Here is an 18,307-nt window from a genome sequence, read left to right on the forward strand (position 1 = left end):
AAATAATCTGTGGACCAGAACTCTTCACAGAAAACGTCTAGGGAATTAGGTGGAGCAGCTAGCTCAACTTGTTCCCTATAGTTATTTTTGTTTGTAACAAACTTGGATCTACTGATATCATTATGTTTATTCCTCCGTGCCTTAAGTCACCCCCCTCCACTGCCCTTATGAAATGCAATTGGGATTTATAAAGCATTCCTTTTCCCTTGTTGAGAAAACAGAGAGGATGAGAGTATGGGTATCGTATTGTCTGGACAAATGGCACATATGAATCTATTAAGGATTATATTTACACAAATATGTTCCACTTCTGCACAAACAGAGGTTAACCTGAGTTCTGAAATGCTGTGTGCACTTAATTTAATCAAAAATGGTAGTAAAGCTATGAGCTAGTAAAATATTGGACACATCTAGTTAAACCAGAGCCATTTCTGTGAGCCAGTGGTGGCTAAAAAGTTGAGCTCACCAACCCAAAGTATTCTGTTTCTTTATTTTCTCATAGTTTTCCTAGAAAGTACCTTGGATGAGACATCAGGTGGCTAGACAAATTAGAGCAAGTTCTGTGGTCTTTTATGCTATTTGTTCAGCTTTCCCAAATGTCCAAAATGAAAGCACCTCTACTGGCGAGACCCACCCCACCCCACCCCACGCAACACCTTTTGCTGTGTGCTCTGCCCTGAAATGGCAGAGGTCAATAAAAGCATGTCCCAGTTAAAGCTCTCAATGGATTTTAAACAGGTCCGGTGAGTTACCCAAAGCCTCGTCCCTCAAAGCCACTACTTAAAGTAGTTGAGTCCGGCCACTAAGAAGAACTTCTCTAGGAAGAGTTCTGAGTCCAGCACAGCGATGTGGGCAGCTCGGCCAATCAGGGTGTTGGCAGTGTTGGGCAGGGCATGGAACACGTTGTGTCGAATTAAAGTGCAGTCCTTGGCTTCCACCAGAGGGCGGAGAAGATTGTTTATCATTTCTGCATAAACTGGCCCTGCAAAGAGGGAAGAGGGACATGAAGACATTTCAGAAGTTAGCAGTGGAATCTAGAGAAAAATATTGGGTATGGGACTGGTTCCTGTTCCTGGGAAGAACCTGATATACCAGTTTCCAAACACCTCCAATGTTGGCAAACAAATAAGAAATAAAATCCAAGTTCTTTTTGTGCAGTAAGATTACAAATGGTGGACTGTGTGCACACGTGCGTGCGTGTGTGTGCGTGTGTGTGTGTGTGTGTGGTGGGGCACAGTTGAGGTGCTATGTGGATTCACTCCCCACCTGTGCACTCCCTCATATCTTTACTTGTATTCCAAGAAATGCTAGATCAAACCCTCCCAATGCACTGGACTTGAAAACAAAGGCCTGGGGAACATCTAATTTCTATACACAAAAGCCCAAATTCAAATGTGATACCAAAAATGTGAAAGGAGAAACAATTCAGCAGAACTGCTATTTGTTTTTCTGACTCAGTCTTGAATACTAGATCAGACTCCTTCAGATGATGGAGACGGACGAAACCTAACAGAGAAGGGAGTGTGGTTTCCTGGGCCTTTGTGCCTCTGCCATCCTACCCCAGGTGGAGGGAGACAGTGACACATGGCGAGACTCACTTTAAGTCAGCGGTACTGTAAGTCCCCTGCCTCACCTGTCCCACCTGCCCTCTGGGACCAGGTATAGACAGGCTTGCTGACCTCTCCTGCACTAGGGTGGGGTGTGGACAATGCAGGGGCAATGAGATTCCTGCTGAATAAGCTCCTGGCGCAGTCATGTTTTTAGATGTTGTTGTGCTGTATGTCATCCAGTCAGTTCCGATTCATATCGAGCCTACAGGACACAGTAGAACTGCCCCATAGGGTTTCCAAGTCTATAATGTTTATGGGAGCACACTGTCAAGTCTTTCCCCCAACAGAACTGGTAAAAAAAAAAAAAAAAAACAGAGCTGGTAAAAAAAAAAAAAAAAATTTAGGTGGGTTCAAATCACTGACCTTTTGGTTAGCAGCCAAGAGCTTAACTAGTATGTCACCAGGGATCCATATATACGTGTGTATGTGTATATGTATATATATATATATACACACACACACACATATGTATATGTATATATTTTATATAAAAACTCTGTTGCTGTCAAGTTGATTCCGACTCATAGCGACCCTATAGGACAGAGTAGAACTGTCCCATAGAGTTCCAAGGAGTGCCTGGTAGATTTGAACTGCTGACCTTTTGGTTAGCAGCCTTAGTCTTAACCACTATGCCACCAGGGTTTCCAACATATATTTATATACATATGTGTATATATAGAGAGAGAGACAGAAAGACAGAGACAGAGAGATGCAAGGGGAGAGAGGGGAGATAGAGAAAAACAGACATAATCCTACCTCTCAGCTCTGGGATTAAATGCAGCCCTAGACTGAAGAGGAAATGGAATGTGTGCCTATTGCGTCCATGAACAACTGCCTCCTTTGCCATGAGACCAGAAGAACTGGATGGTGCCCAGCTAACATTACTGAACATTTTGATCAAAGATTCTATAGAACGATCCTGATCAAAAGGCGAAAATATGGAACAGAATTTCAAATTCTCATAGAGTCCAGATTTTCTGGAGCCATGGAGGCTGAGTTAACCCTGAAACCGTTGCCCTGAGATAACCCTTAAACCTGAAACCTTAAACTAAAAATATCCCTTGAAGCCTTCTTTAAACCAAACATCAGTCTAGCTTAATTAGTAATGAATGTCTGCCATGAACACTGTGCCTGTTTAAAGAACCATCTATTTGGAATCATACTGATAACACCAACTGGAAAAACTAGATAGGAACCACAGGGGGCCATGAATTTATGTCAGTGGAGGAGGACCAACTCAAAAAGGAGGATGAGAATGGCTACACAATTTGAAGAATGTAATCAATGTCACTGAATTGTACATGTAGAAATTGTTGAATTGGTATATATTTTACTGTGTATATTCTTAAAAAAAACAGCAAAAATACAGTCCTATGCTACCTTTTGCCCACAAGTTATATTCATTTTTACAAATTCATCTTGCTTTTTTATATTGGAAGGTCTGTGCAGAAGGAAGTGTGGCTCACCTGTGTGTCTGTCTTTAAGGGCAGTCTTGCACATCTCGATCCTGGCTGAGTGAAATGGCACGTAGCGGTCTTGGGGAGAAGCAACCAGCACAACATTTTTAAAATACTGCAGCCCTGCAACAAGAGCCAGATGGAGCTTTGTCCTCAGGTGGTTTCACCCATGCCCTCTGGGGTGCAGCCACTGTGTAGACTTCCTCCAGAGAGAGGCTGAGCGAGGGGCACCCAGGACAGAAGTCATGTCACTGCACAATGACCTTCGAATCTGAGATTTAATGTGCACAGTGAAGGGCAGGGGGCACCCAGCGGAGGCTGAGGTCACTACACCGGGCTTTTGTGCATTAGGGAGAAGACAGTCTTTGTTCACATCAGCCATGGAAACCATGAAGATACATAGCAAGCTACCCTGAACGGTGGCAGATAAGGGGAAAATAAGTGACTAAAAGCCTTTCGGGGTCAGGGGTGTTAAGGTGCTGAGTTCACCTTAATAGGGAGAGTCCCAAAGTGGCTCAAGAACCCGCTCCAGGGGACACAGCAGCCGTGGCTAAGCCAGATTCCCATTCGGGGAGGAACAGAGAGATCAACAGGGTCAGTGTTTACGGAGTGAGGGAGGGCTGTGGCCTGGCCAACGGACTGAGCATGCTCCCTGCCTGAACCTGGAGACCACCCAGCCATGATCACTGCTGCCCTGAGCTCATCCGTGACCTTGGTCAAGTTTCCGGCTCATAACAGAGTGAGGGTGAAGACTGAAGATGTGGCATTGGGCCTGTGTCAGCCCATCCTGTCTCAGAATGACCCTGTCTCTACCGCACTGTACTATGATGGGTATGCTCTCCTATTGGTGGAACGGCAGCTGGGTGAGAGACCCGTGGACTGGCTCACAGACCTTGGAACTAACACTGGTGGGAAGTAGCAGCTGTAGCTTCTGTGTGGTGAGATGCCCCCCTACACCCACCTTGGCTCTCGGCCCCTATGGAGACAGGTCAAGAGAAGCTAAGCAATGGGTGGCTGCTGGACCCCTTGATGAAAGGAAGATTCCATGTACTCCATGTCTCCTGGCTGCATCCTTCTCTAAAGCGAGGTCAACATGGCGGTGAGGCCGATTTGTGTCTCAGGAGTGAGGTTTCCAGCTTACACTCACGAACACAACTGGGCCACTGCAAAGCATGCCACCCACCTGTTTTTTGGCTTAGCTGGTAGAGGAAACATTTGCGTAAATCAGCATGATCCCTGAAGGTCAGCTGCAAAAGGGACCCGGATTTCTTCAATTTCTGCATAAGCCACAAGCCTAGGGGGAAAAATTGGAGCAGAGTCCTTAGGAGGAGATTGTTGTTATGCTGTGAGTTTAGTTAACTTAAAGACAGCAGTAAGCATTTTTAGCAAATGCTGGGGAAGTAAGAGGGGAATTTACATTCACATGTATTGGTGGCAGGCATGAAAAATCACCTGGAAAATGATATGGCAACAGGTGTCATGAAGCCATCCAGACCCTCCAATTCATTCAGTATTCTTTCAGAAATCTAGACTAAGGGTATTGTTGTTGCTGTTGCTGTTGCTGTTAGGAGCCTTTGAGCAGATTCCAACTCATAGTAATCCCATGTGACAGAGTAGAACTGCACATAGGGTTTTCTAGGCTGTAATCTTTACAGGAGCAGATTGCCAGGCCTTTCTCCCACAGAGCTGCAGGATGAGTTTGAACTGCCGATTTTTCGCTTAGCAGTTGCACATTTAACCTTTGTGCCTCTGGAACTCCTTAGCGTAAGTATATAATCCTAAAAACAAAAAGGTATACAAGAGTGCTCCTTATACATCCATTTAGGATGCTGAAAAACTGAGTTAACATTTCCTTTCAGAACCCATGCATTCAGCTATGGTTAAGCGACACTAAGGAGTCACATCCTGAGAGAAGCCGGCATCACCTGGCTCCTGGTGAGAGCTTCCTCACCATCCCCAGCCCCCCAGGGCATCCTGTATTGCAGTCACAGAGACCCGCCTGCAGTTCACTGATTATACCATGCTTCTGTGTCATTACATGTACTGTTCCTTCTGCACAGAAAACTCTTCCCACTATTGGGTATCTTGGAGATACTGCTCATGGGCCTCACCTTCCAGAGTATATTGAGCCTTGCTTCCTTATCCTTCACAATGTCTGTCCCTTAAAACGTAAATAAAATATAAGAGGCTCAAAACTGAGGACTGTGTCATTATATCTCAGCAATCAGCCATATCTGGGTTTACATGCATACTAGTTAATTTCCCCTTCTCTTGCTTAATTCTCAACGATCCTATTTTAGATAGATAGACACAGATAGACGGACAGACAGACAGGCACAGATAGGTAGGTAGGTAGATAGTTAGGCAGGTGGGCATTTTTGCTGTTAATTAGTTGCCCTTGAGTTGGCTCCAATTCATGGCAGGGACTTTATATGCAACAGAAGGAAGTGTTGCCTGGTCCTACACCACCTTCTTGATCACTGGTATGTTTGAACCCATTGTTGCAGCTATTGTGTCAATCCATCTCATTTAGGTTTCCCTCATTTTTGCTCACCCTCTACTTGACCAAACATGATGTCCTTCTCTGGCGACTAGTCTTTCCTGATGACATGTCCAAAGTAAGCTAGTTGAAGTCTCACCACCCTTGCTTCTAAGGAGCACTCTGGTTATATTTCTTCTATAGATATACAGACACACACACACTACCTCCCCTTTACACATAAGGAAACTTGAGATGACAGAGAGTGAACTTCGTGGCAGGCTCTTCCCTAGGTGTAGGAGTGAGAACTTGCCCCAGGCTAAACAAACTCCACAGCCCAGCATCCTCCTGCACTATTTTGCCTCTTCAGTCCTTTCTGGGCAGAACCCCAGAGACATCACCTTTTTGCCCACAGGTAGCTGAAGGTAGAGGAGCTCTTGGAAAACACCTAGCAGCCCATAAAGAGGGTCCCTGGTGGCGCAGTGGTTAACGCCTCAGACTGCTAACCAAAAGGCTAGCAGTTTGAATCTACCAGCCGCCTCTTGGGAACCCTACAGGACAGTTCTACTGTCTGTCCTATAGGGTTGCTATGAGTCAGAATTGACTGGAGAGCACACAACAACAGCACCCTATAATGAATGGGCCATCTTCTAAGCCCAGGCCTCCATCCCTTGGAGAGGCTCCAGGGTCCCGAGATTCCGTCAAAAAGCTCTCTACCGCTAGTTTCATCTCCCCTCTGGCCTGAATTCATTTTGAGGATGACGAGGCTGGGGACAGTCTTACCTGTGCTAACCAGGGTACTGTTGTTGTACAGGGTCCCCAGGTGAGGCCCAGAAAGTGACAGGAATGTGTGCAGTTTGTTGAGGTAATACCGAAACCGGGGCCGAGTGAGGACCGACCGGATGATGATGTTCCCAAGAGAATGGCCAATGAAGCTGTTTAGAGACAGAATGCACACGTGAGCTGGACAGCAGTAGGCTGGCTGCCGGAGGGTCCTATGCTGGTGTCACCGAGAGGTCAGCAGCCCTCCACTGCCCATAGGACTTAGTGAAACTAGCGAAGAGAATTCACCAAAAAGCCCAAACCTGTTGCTGGTGAGTTGACTCTGACTGATGGTGACCCCATGTGTGTTTTATAGCCATGGTTTTCCATGGCTATAATCTTACAGAAGTAGATTGCCAGGCCTTTCTTCCAAAGCACCACTGAGTGGGTTTGAAAAAACTGCCAACTTTTCCACTAGTGGTCAAACGCAAATCATTTGTGTCACCCAGGGACCTAGGGGTCTCTAATTCCCCCTCTTCAGGTTTCCAAAGCTGGGCCTTGCCAAGCCTCAGGCAGGGTCTTCATGAATGGAAGCTTTTGCTCCCAGTGTGGCCATCAGAGAAGCAGGGGCATGTGACCTGGCTTTGTGTCACTGCAGCAGCCTCCCTTCTGATCTCGGGTGCCCCCTCAGGGTGGGGGTGGGGGTCCTTTCTAAAAGGTACATCTAAGCTCGTTCACAGGATAAAATCTCAGGTCTGTAGCCTAGTTTAGGAAGACCCTCGTGACCTGTCTGCCAACAGCCTCTTGGGCTTATTCATTTATTCTCTCATTCATTGATTTATTCATTCATCAAATCTGTATCAAGCAGCCTGTCCTCAGCCCTACCCTGTACCTCCCCCTCACCTACCCCCCACATGCTCTGCTCCAGGTGTACTGCTGCTCACAGGCAAGTGGACCCAACATCTCATTACACTTAAATTAAATAATTATTCACTAATCCCCTATTCTGTGAGAGGCATGTCTCCCCACTTCTTGTGGCAAGCATAAACTGGGCAAAGAAAGGAAACAAATGTTCGTTTATGAAATCGCATTGTCTTCTCCATGTCCTTTTATTTCTACCTAATCTTTCCAGGCCTCAGATGCCTCATTTGTGAAATGAAGAAGTTATTTATTTATTTATTTATTTATATCTCTGAGGACTAAACGGGATCCTGTATGCTGAGGGCTGAGAACAGCACATGGTACATGGCAGATGCCTCCAAAGTGAAAGCTATCCGCTACCATCCTCACCATCTAAATATTTAAACCCAGTTATTTGTTACACAGGAAAGACAAAAGCAGCAGCCGTTGAAAACCTCTTGTTGAACAGGCAATCTACTCAGATCTCGAACATATGTCTCAGTGATATCCCATTTCACAGACGGAGAAACAGAGGCTCAGAGATGTAGGAAGCTTGCAAAGGTTTTACACAGCTTCCACGTGGGGGAATCAGGATCCAAACGTGTTTGGAAGAACAAGAAGAATTCAAACCTAGAAACTCCGGCTTTTAAGTCCAATACTTTTTCTACTGAGCCACAAAAAGTTGATTCTCCTGTACCCATCCTAAGACATATCTGGGTGTGTCCACTGTCTCTAGTACTCCCTTCTGCTCTGAAGGTAATCTATTTGCTTAAAGCCACAGGTTAACTTATCCCAGGGCTACACAGAAGGCATCAGACCGAATTTGCATACAGCAAGCACTCACAAATGTCCCCCCTCTTCCCACTGCATTAACTACCTGTGGTTCCCTTTTACCTAATTCGGGATATGGAGAGGTTGTACAACTGAATGTGCTGGATGATCTCGTCTAGCAGCCGGTCTGTCATGGTGTCAAAGTCTGCAAATGTGTCCATCTGAGGAAGACAACAGAGTAAAGGTGAGGTGGTGGCTCACAGCAAAGACCCTACTCAGTGTGCAAGCCCGTCTTCTTCATTCGACATCATGGAACATCCTGGGGTATGCTCAAGCCTGCTGTTAGGGCTATAGGGTGGGATTCAGCATCAGGAAAGAGAGCCACAGACTGGGCTGTAATAAACCTGGGGGTGTGCTGAAGACATCCAAGTTCCACCATGTTGTCATGGGTTCTCTGAGTTCTCATCTACTCTGACACTTCAGTAGAACCACACCCCACCTCCCTTGAAACAGCCAAGGCCCACACATCACCCCTGACTCTAAAGAGGTCATAGCCAAACTCCAGGGGTTACAGAGATGTCAGTGATGGCCCCCTTCCCCAAGTAGAGCCCTGTGGAGACCCAAATCATCTATGCTCCAAGCTGCCACCCACTCTAACGCCTGGCTCACATGATCCCACTTCTTATTTTTTTTTACAAATTTCTTCACCTGAAAAGGCAAGGGCCACCCCTCCTGAGCAGCTCAGGTCTGACCCTCAAGCAATGCTGAAGCAATGGAAAGGGGCTCTTGAGCCATCTTCTCCCACTCTGGGGCAGTCTAGGAACTGAGCTAGAAACAGAAACCATTGTTTTTTTCTGCAAATTTCAGGCCCAGTGAACTCACATTGGAGCAAAGAAAGCAGAGTTATCTCATTTCAGAATTGTCAAAAGACTGTGGTTGGGTCCATTATCATTCAGTCCCTCCCCCCCACTACCACCTTTTTTTCTTTTTTCGGGATCCCACTTTTTATTCTTCCCCACTCTCCTGAAATAAAGCAAGAAGTCTTTTCTCTCCAGACCATCCAAGTACATGGGCAGTGCTTTGTGGAAAGGTGCCTCACCCACCCCCCAATCTGTGTGCGTCCCTAAACCATCATTGTGGCTTGAGCAGGCTCAGGTGAGCGATGCCTCAGGGGGATCCTTCAGCTCTGATGTTTTTGTTGTCATACCTGATTCTTCTCGGACATTAGGAAGTCCAATTTTCCTCCAGGAAGCCCCAGTTCTATGAAAGTCTTTACCAGCCGGAGATCTGCGCTGTTCCCTAAAAACAACAGATTACCCCACCCCAGGCAGAGTTAGTCACAGAAGAGCAGACACACAAGGGCTCTTTCTCCTTCTTGTCGCATTCCCATTTTTGTTAAGCAGATAACAGCAGCAACTAAAACAAGCCCACACCTTCCTTCCTGCCCCCAATATATACGTAGAGTCTAGTTCTTCCCAGTGGTCCTACCCCAGTAGAATTCCTCCCTGGCCTGTCACACGGGGCTTGTGAACATCCACTCACAGGAACAGTTGGAGGCCCATCACCTCCCCTTTCTTCCTCAGTTAATTGTCTGCCCAAAACATTCTGCGGAGCCTTGGTGGCGCAGTGGTGAAGAGCTATGGCTACTAACCAAAAGGTTGGCAGTTTGAATCCACCAGCTGCTCCTTGGAAACCCTATGGGGCAGTTCTACTCTGTCCTATAGGGCTGCTATGAATCAGAATTGGCCAGACCATAATGGGTTTGGATTTATTTTTTGGTTTAAAACATTTTGCAACTGGTGGCGCCTAATGGCTGATGTGGAATAATCTGGAAGCTACAAATCTTCTCTCAAGTCTCTCACTTAATACGAAGACTACCTACCCAGTCCTGCCACTTAAAGATAATCAGCATGTCCCCAAAACAGGTCAATCAGGACCTTCTTGTCTACAATGGAGTAAAAGTTGTCTTTGAAAACAGGAGTCATGAAAAAACTCCAAGAGGCAGAGGAGTGAAAGCTCAATTAAGAATGTGAGGCTGCTGCTAATCACAGAGGCACAAAGAACATCAGAATGAATTTCTGAAATAACACAAATCAGATGGATCCTGTAAAATCTGCGGAGTTCAGACACGTGCTCCTTGAACTAGAAAAGTAACCTTCAAAAGAAACTTGTGTTTGGCATCAGTTGTTTCCGTGATGACTTGTGGCCCAGATGAGAACTTTTAACTGACAGCTCAGTTTTCCGAAATAGTAAAAATATGGGTGAAGCTGCTCTACCTTGGAACATCCCTCTTCTCACGTGCGCACAATGAGAACGAAGTAAAAGGCTATGGCCTGACCAGATTTCTTCTTTTAACAAAGGGGCTGAGAGTCTTGTTCCATTTTGACTTAATATCATCTAGGTGAGAGCTGGTGTTGGTGAAGAATACTGAATATACCACGGACTGACAAACAAACAAACAAAAAATGAACAAATCTGTCTTGGAAGAAGTACAACCAGAATGCTCCTTAGAAGCAAGGATGGCAAGACTTCATCTCACATACTTTGGACATGTTATCAGGAGGGACCAGTCCCTGAGGAAGGACATCATGCTTGGGAAAGTAGAGGGTCATCAAAAATGAGGAAGACTCTTAATAAGGTGGACTAACACAGTCGCTGCGACGATGGGCTCAAACATAGCAACAATTGTGAAGATGTTGCAGGGCAGGGCAGTGTTTCATTCTGTTGTACATAGGGTTGCTGTAAGTCTGAATTGACTCAACGGCACCTAACACCAACAGGTGAGAGTTGCATACTGGTCGCTTGTGAGATGCTGCTTGTCCATGAATGCTCATGAAGATGCATTGAGCTGATGACTGAGAACGTTATTCTTTTTCTTTATTGAAATCCTTCTGATTGGAAGGTCCAGCTAAAAACTAACGCGTCTTCACTAGCTTATTCCTTTTTAAGAGGGAGAGCAAGTCCCAAGCTTGGAGCCTTCTGACAACAGGACTACCCAAACTTCAGTAAAATTATTTTCTTTTCATTGTGTTTATTTTTATTACTACCATTTTTTTTTTTTTTTGCATAAGTGATTCTGGTTATTTTACTTATGGCAGTGCTTTAAAGTTTCTCTTTTAAATAAACCTATTTTCTTTTAAATAACATATGTATCGATATACACTAAGTATCTGCAATGGTGCTTGGCCCAGAGTAAGTCATATGTAAGTCCTGACTCTCCTCCTCCTCCTCCTCAACCTCCTTCTCATCATCTAGAAAGTATTATCTACAACTGCATTGTTCAACACATCCCCAAATAGACTCGTTGACTAAGTGTCCTCATATCAAATGCAGACTATTGATGCACACAATTACACGCATTGACCCCAGTAGACAGAAGAATTAAGGACATCAAGAAGAGTGCATCATGGAAGCCTCGCACACCACCACACCCTATTTAATGATCATAAGAAGAAAGTGACCACAAGTTTTGCCACTTCTCACTTGTGAGGCCTTGGACAAGTCCTTTCATCTCTTTAATCCTTGATTACTACATTAGAGTTTATACAAAATGGATGTCAAGATTCCTTTGAGAAGACACATTCTACATCCCAATTTTCAGATCAGTTGTGATTTAAACTTGAGCTTGAGGAACAGAGTTAAAACTCCCAGTGCCCCCAATTCACCTCATCACTATGCTCAGATAGTCAAGGAGAGACAACTCCATGAGGGCGTTAGAGGCAAAATACTTTCCTTTTGGTCCAGGCTAAGCTGGAAATTGAAGACATTCAGGCAAAGCATTTGGACTGACGCAGGAAAATTCTACAGAAACTTGACATCTAGAGACTAGGTCATTTTTTTTTTTTTTTTTTGGAGTGGGAGAGAGTCATTTCCCTTGTCCAGCCTCTCTTCCCCACGGCCTCTTCACTATGTATTAGATTTTTTTTTTTTTTTGTAGCAAACTCTCTCTATTGATTACACTAAATTAAGAACTTTTCAAGACCAGAAACCATATCTGATATATGCATTCCCAGAACTTGGTAGATTATCTGGTATATAAAATGTGCCCCATAAATGAGAGGTAAATAAAAACAGGAAGCAAAGTAGTTTGGGCCACTAACCTGAGTTCCCCACAAGTCCACTCATACATTCCACTCCATTCTTTACTCATAAAAAAAAATATTATTCAATTAATTCAAACACTTCCAATGAGTCATGAGTTCCATGCATGTTTCCATTCCAATTCCATTCCGTTTATACTTTCACCCATTTATTCATCCACTCATGCAACCCTTCTTTTATTTCATTCATTCATTCAGCCACTAATTATTCATTCCAATTCTTTGCTTATTCAGCCATCAATCATTCATTCCATCCCTTCCTTCATTCATTATACCTATTTATTTATTTGATTCACTATTTCAACCCATTCATTCACTCAGTTATGTATTCCATTTACTCAACTTTTTTTTGTGTGTGCTAGACATTTGCTTTGTGCACAATGCCACACCATGTCTCCAGATCCAGCGTAATCGCTGCCATTCCAGCTAACTGAATGTTTGTTTAACAGATATGTGATCTAAATGAATTCATCAATATTAAAAATTGTATGCTGTACAGAATCCTGAGGAAGAAACATGTCCTAGAACTCACCATCCAGGCCATGGACACAGACAACCAGATGAATCCCGTCTTCCAAATTTTCTTCCTCTTCCTCTGGTGGGAAATATGGTACATCAGAAGCTAGTACAGATAAGTCACTGTACAGAAATCCTTCAATCTTCAGTTCTTTTTTAAATTTTTCTTTGGCCTGATAGAAACTGGAGAATATACTAATTAATCACAAGCCATGCTGTGTGTTCCATGTTGAACAGGAAATGATTTGGGCTGGTATGTGGGAGTAACGAAGATCAGCAAGAGAAGTATCTGCTCAACAGCGAAGGCTGATTATGAGGCCTCAGGGGAGAGGCTGGTGGGGGAAACAAGGAGGCAGAAAAGCAGCCCCCCAGAAACCAAAGACTCTTCTGGTTTGGGTTCTACAGACATTTTTGTGGCTCCCGCATTGAGTAGGAGACTAGATGGTGGAACTTCTAAGATTCTATCCAGCTCCAAGGATCTGTGCAATCTTTCAAAAGATCCTCCCATAGTTAAAGCTTCTTAACCTGGTGTGCATGGCCACTGGCTTGGCCTCCACCTGCTTCTCCAGCATCATCCCCAGCCACACCTAGCCTCTGGAAATAACACACTTTTTATATAGTAAAGCCTGTGAGAGCCAGAACCTGTATAAGGAAGAAACCTATCAGAGAAGGAAAACTCAAATATTTTCCACTAAAATGAGAAAGAGAAAAGTAGTAAGACTGTACCCTGTCAAAGGCAGAAAACTTGCAAGACCTGGAAAAACAAGGCAGTCCCGTCGGGTGCCGGCTGTCACAGGTTTCACTAATTCCCTTCATGAACCATGTCATCTGGCTTTACCTCTATGCCTTTGTCTGTTTGCCTGGAATGTCTTTCCCACTTGGCTACCTGACAAGGTAGTGGTTAAGAGCATGGACTCTGGAGTTAGACTCCCAAGGTTACCATCCTGTCTTTGAAACTTACAAACTGTGGGCAAACCGCTTAGTCTCTGTGTGCTCAGTCTCCTCATTTGTAAAAGTAGAACAGCATCTTTACCTAATTCATAAAGTTATTTTGTCCATTGACTGATATAATCTATGCAAAATGCCTAGTACAGTAGTTGAAATCCGGCAAACAGTAAAAAAATCTATTATTGGTCATATCCTGATAGCGATAATTGTTTATTTTACCCTCAACCCAGGTGGCAATTTCTCTATAAAGCTTCTCCTGGCCTCCAGCCAAATTCGGTCCATCTCTTCCTGGTTCCATTATGTGCATATGAATCATCACACTTACCCAGTAATTGTTCTCATTTGCATCTCTCATCATCTGTCTTCCTGTTAGACTATCAATGCCATAATGGCCAGGACAATACCGGCTGTACCTTGGATGGTGCCTGGTATGTATTTGTTGAATTGGTAAGTGTCATCTAGTAGGTATTTAATAGTCTTTATAAAACAAAAGGTCCTTAGGTAGTCAATTGGCATAATATTGTCTTTAGAGTTTCTGCTCTACCTCCCAGTTCAGTGAGTAGCGCCTGGGTCTTAAAAGCTTGCTAGCGGCCATCTAAGATACAACAACTGGTCTCTATCTGCCTGGAGCAACAGAGGAAGAAAGAGACCTGGCAAGTGGAGAAGAAAATGATCTACAAGTCCAGTTGCCTCCATGAACTATTACCTCCATTGCTATGAGACTGGAACAAATGGATGGTGCCAAGCTACCATTGCTGAATGTTTTCATAAGGGACCCAGTAGATGAATCTTGATCAAAAGGAGAAAAATTGTAGGATGGAACTTTAAATTCTTATTGGCAGCCAGACTTACTGGATACATTGAGACTGGAGGAACCCCTGAATCAATTGCCCGGAAACAACTTTTAAGCCTTGAACTGAAATGATCCTACGAAGTCATCTTTAAACAGTTTAGCTCAAGTAGTAAAGAATGTTTGCCTTGAACATTCACCCTTTTAAAGAATTATCTATACGAGATCAAACTGACAACAGGAACTGTAAAATACAGGTGAGAACTTTAAGGGGCTGACAGTCTAAGTTAACAGTGATGAAACAATATGGGGAGGCATCATGAGAATGGTGACACAATGTGAAGTGTGTAACCATTATTAATCAACTGTGCATGCAGAAATTGCTGAATGGGTATATATTTTTACCAAAAAGAGTCAAAAGTTTACCTGCCTATGCAGCTTCTTTGGGGAATATCACGAATACGTAATCTTCAGCATTTTTCCATAGAGTGAATGCAATTGAATGCTTTGGTAAAATGATTCTCTATATACTTCAGCACATTTATGGCTTATAGTTGGGAGGAATAATATGAGCACAAACCCAGCCCAAGAATGAAGGTTGGGTTCCTGGCATTGCAAAGGAACAGCAAACTTAAGAACTCACAATCCTGAAGGGGGCCTAGGAGGCAAAGCTGATGCAGAAATCCTACTCCCCCAAAGGTCCTTAAAACTGCCGTCTCTGAGGGTGCGAAGATGAAGATAAGAGGGTTGTTCATAATAAAGAACACTGAACAGGGTTTAAATGTCCATCTCTGAAGGATTTAATAAATGATGTCACTTCTATAAAATGGAATACTGTTTAAACATTAAAACGATAATGAAAAACTAGATTTATAAACATAGATGTTTCCAATATATTGTAAAATTGAAAAATATGATGTATTTTGTACAGAATGATCCTATTTTTGTATAAAAAGCACAACTAGATATAGACACACGTAGAGAAAAAGTGGAATAACATACCTACACAGTGGAGGTAGGATCATTAACTTTTACTTCTTTATGCTTCTCTGTATTTTCTTATTTTTGCAATATGCATATATTACTTTATTTAAAACAGAAGATAACCATGACTTTAATTTTGAAATAATTATGCATGGAATTCAGAAATGTGTGGAAAAAACACAGAATACTGATCTGGGATAGACAAGCCACCAGCAAGCTTACCTAAACATTCTTTCACTGACTTCTCCCTCCAACCTGCTGGCATGTGTGGAGACAACTCCAAAGGAGCCCAGGGGTTGATGAGTGATGGGGAACGGCGCCTGCTTGGAAGAGAATCCAGCCCTGGCAGGGGTCTCCTTGAGCACAGATGAGAAAGGGAGACATGTAGCAGTGCAGGACACAGATAAGTTAACCACCTCCACAGCCTTTAGGCTGTCCAGGGGAAAGGTCTCTGGAGCGTTCAGTGGGGACACGGTGATGGAAGTGCCTGCCTTCAGCTCTTGGTTTTCAGATTCTTGGAAGTGGGTGGAGTGATTCACAGTGGGGCACATGGTGCCTGCTTTATGTTCAGTCCCAGGTGAGGCATTAGCTCCTTTAGTAAATGCTGTGTCATCAGTGATGCGTGGTAAGCTACTTGGATCCCCTGTTGGATCTAGGTCAATGGCATCAGTGGCTAATGCACAGCTCCATACAGGCACCTTATGGTGGACAATATCCTCAACATCTGAAATGGTGCTGTCGGAAAGAGCTCTCTCCCCAACACTCAAGTCTTTAGGCATGCCCTTTGGGGTCTCCAATACCGTTCTATGGAAAGATCTGTCCCTAGGTTTTTCAAGTGCTATGATGCGTGGTATTTTTAAATTAAGACCTTTGGTATCAACATCTGGGGGGTTATCAGTTCTACCACCAGGACTACAGTGTCCTTGAGGATCCAACTGACTCTCTTTACCTTTGGGGATGTCTATGTAACCAGGGTCTTGGTGGTCATCAGCATCTAAAACTATCTCTACAAGGGAATGATCTATCTCAGCATCGTGGGTTCTAGTGCCACCACAAAGTTGCGAGCAGTTTCCTGGGGAATCTATGCTCTTGGTGTGCACATCCAAAGCTTCAGCAAGACCCCCGCCTTGCTGCATGGTGTCTGTGTCTTCAGCAGACTCCTCCGGGCTACTGATTTGGGGTGCAGACACAGACTTGGTCAACTTGGTGAGTGCCAACTCCCGTTCCTCCTCCTCAAAGGGCAAAGAGCTGATGGAGGTGAGAGAAGCCTGGATGCCGCTGGGCAAACTTGTGTTGCTTTCTGTGTGCCCACCCTCCAAGGAGTTCCTGTGGAGGGCATGTCTTCGAACCAGCTGGTGCAAGACTTCTCGGTCACTGGGCAAATCCAGAGCCCTGCTCCGGGCATCAGACCAGGCGACTGAGCTTGGCTCACTCTCAATGCCAGAGTCGGATATGATAGAAGAAGATCTCTTGATGACCCCAGAAAGTACTAACACTTCCTCCTGTTCCTCTGTGTGGGGGTCCTTTAGGGAAGACCTAATGTCCAAAGGGTCCCTCAGAATAGAGCTTAGTGGATCACAGGGCTCGGAGGGAATGGGTTTCAGACTTAGCAGCACCATCTTACCCTCTTGTTCTACTCTCTTTCCAAGAGGACTTAATTCGTGGAGTGGTGTCTTTTCAGAACAGATGGCATTTTGATGGCTTCCACCTGCTGCCATTTTGTTTAACACAGTTCTGTCTAATTCATAGCTATCTCCTGAGGCCCCAGTCTCGCACTGAGCACTAATGACCACCATGGGCTCGACTACCACGGGCTCAACCACCATGGGCTCGACCACCATGGGTTCAATTCTGCAGGGGTTCTTACTGCTTGATTTCACATCAATGTAGGTCAGTGCTGGGACCTGCCCATCATCTGGACCCAGACTCTTTATGGGCATGTCCATATCTGCCAGTGGATGTGTTCTAACCTCAGACCTTTGGCCTGTCCAACATTCTTCTTCAGGCAAACTTGCTTTGTTCTGAAATTCACCAATTGTCAGATACACTTGTGATTCAGAGCACAGGACTGCATGATTTGGTGTGGCCTCATTCTCACCTAGACCTTGGCCCCTAATAAGCTCTTCATCAGAGTCCATGTGGGGTGGTTTCCTAGAGGCCAAGACAAGGTCTTCCATGAAAGACGATTTGCTATTTACATTATGGTTCTCTTCTCTGTGTTTTAGATTCATTCTTGAGGGACTTGTCACTGGAACATCAAAATTAGGATAAATATTCAAGTTATGCCCTACAAAAATAAAAAAAGAACAAGAAAAATGTTATAGTTTAAGAATCTGTGTTCACAAGTTATCCAAATGCCTAGTGCAAAGTGGTCAAGTGGTATCATTCTTGATTTACTTTTTACTTATTAAAGCCTTTCTAATGATTCCTACTTGTAAATATTAACCCATTTATTCATCCATGCTATGCTTAGTGTTTAGCAAGTAGAAAGAGAACTTTGGAGCTAGGAAGGCCTGGTTTTGAATCCTGACATTGCCATTTATCAGCCTGGGGACCCTGGACAATTATGAAATTTAAATAAGTTCTTTTATACTGGAGGTCATCTTCCTCAACTCTAGGCTGGGCAGATTCATAGTAACCAGCAGCTGCCTCACAGGTATAACTCAGAGTAGAGTTAAGATATGAATGATGCTATATATAAGGAAAAAAGATTTCTGCTTTCTGTGGTGAAATGCTGCCAAGCCTGAGCTCTGTAACGGGGGGAATATCCTAAGTGGCATTCCAGTCATAAATAAGTTCCCAGAATCACCTTGGCCTTCACAGTTAGATGGGCTGGAGCCAACCTATGATCTTCCTTTTTTTTTTCGTTTTTCTTTATGGTAAACCTCTCACTCAATCATCGTGGAGTAGGTATGTGTTTGAGGCGTGTGCTCATTTTAGATTATTTATAGAATCTGTGGAGTTTCGGGTACACTCCGCATTCAAGCCAT

General features: G+C 44.2%; 1 protein-coding gene across 1 annotated transcript in view; it reads right to left on the reverse strand.

Annotated features, from left to right (window-relative positions):
- Nucleotides 1–776: 776 nt before the first annotated feature.
- FAM135B (family with sequence similarity 135 member B) overlaps nt 777–18,307 on the reverse strand; it is a 166,873-nt gene continuing 149,342 nt past the window's right edge. Inside the window, exons 12-19 of the mRNA XM_003408304.3 lie at nt 15,540–17,604; nt 12,612–12,778; nt 9,187–9,278; nt 8,103–8,200; nt 6,330–6,481; nt 4,251–4,361; nt 3,077–3,190; nt 777–982 (exon numbers count right to left, since the gene is read on the reverse strand). Of these exons, the coding sequence (XP_003408352.2) occupies nt 777–982; nt 3,077–3,190; nt 4,251–4,361; nt 6,330–6,481; nt 8,103–8,200; nt 9,187–9,278; nt 12,612–12,778; nt 15,540–17,604 (3,005 nt within the window). The remainder of the gene's footprint in view (nt 983–3,076; nt 3,191–4,250; nt 4,362–6,329; nt 6,482–8,102; nt 8,201–9,186; nt 9,279–12,611; nt 12,779–15,539; nt 17,605–18,307) is intronic.

Source organism: Loxodonta africana, chromosome 14, assembly GCF_030014295.1.
Source record: "Loxodonta africana isolate mLoxAfr1 chromosome 14, mLoxAfr1.hap2, whole genome shotgun sequence".
NCBI lineage: Eukaryota > Metazoa > Chordata > Mammalia > Proboscidea > Elephantidae > Loxodonta > Loxodonta africana.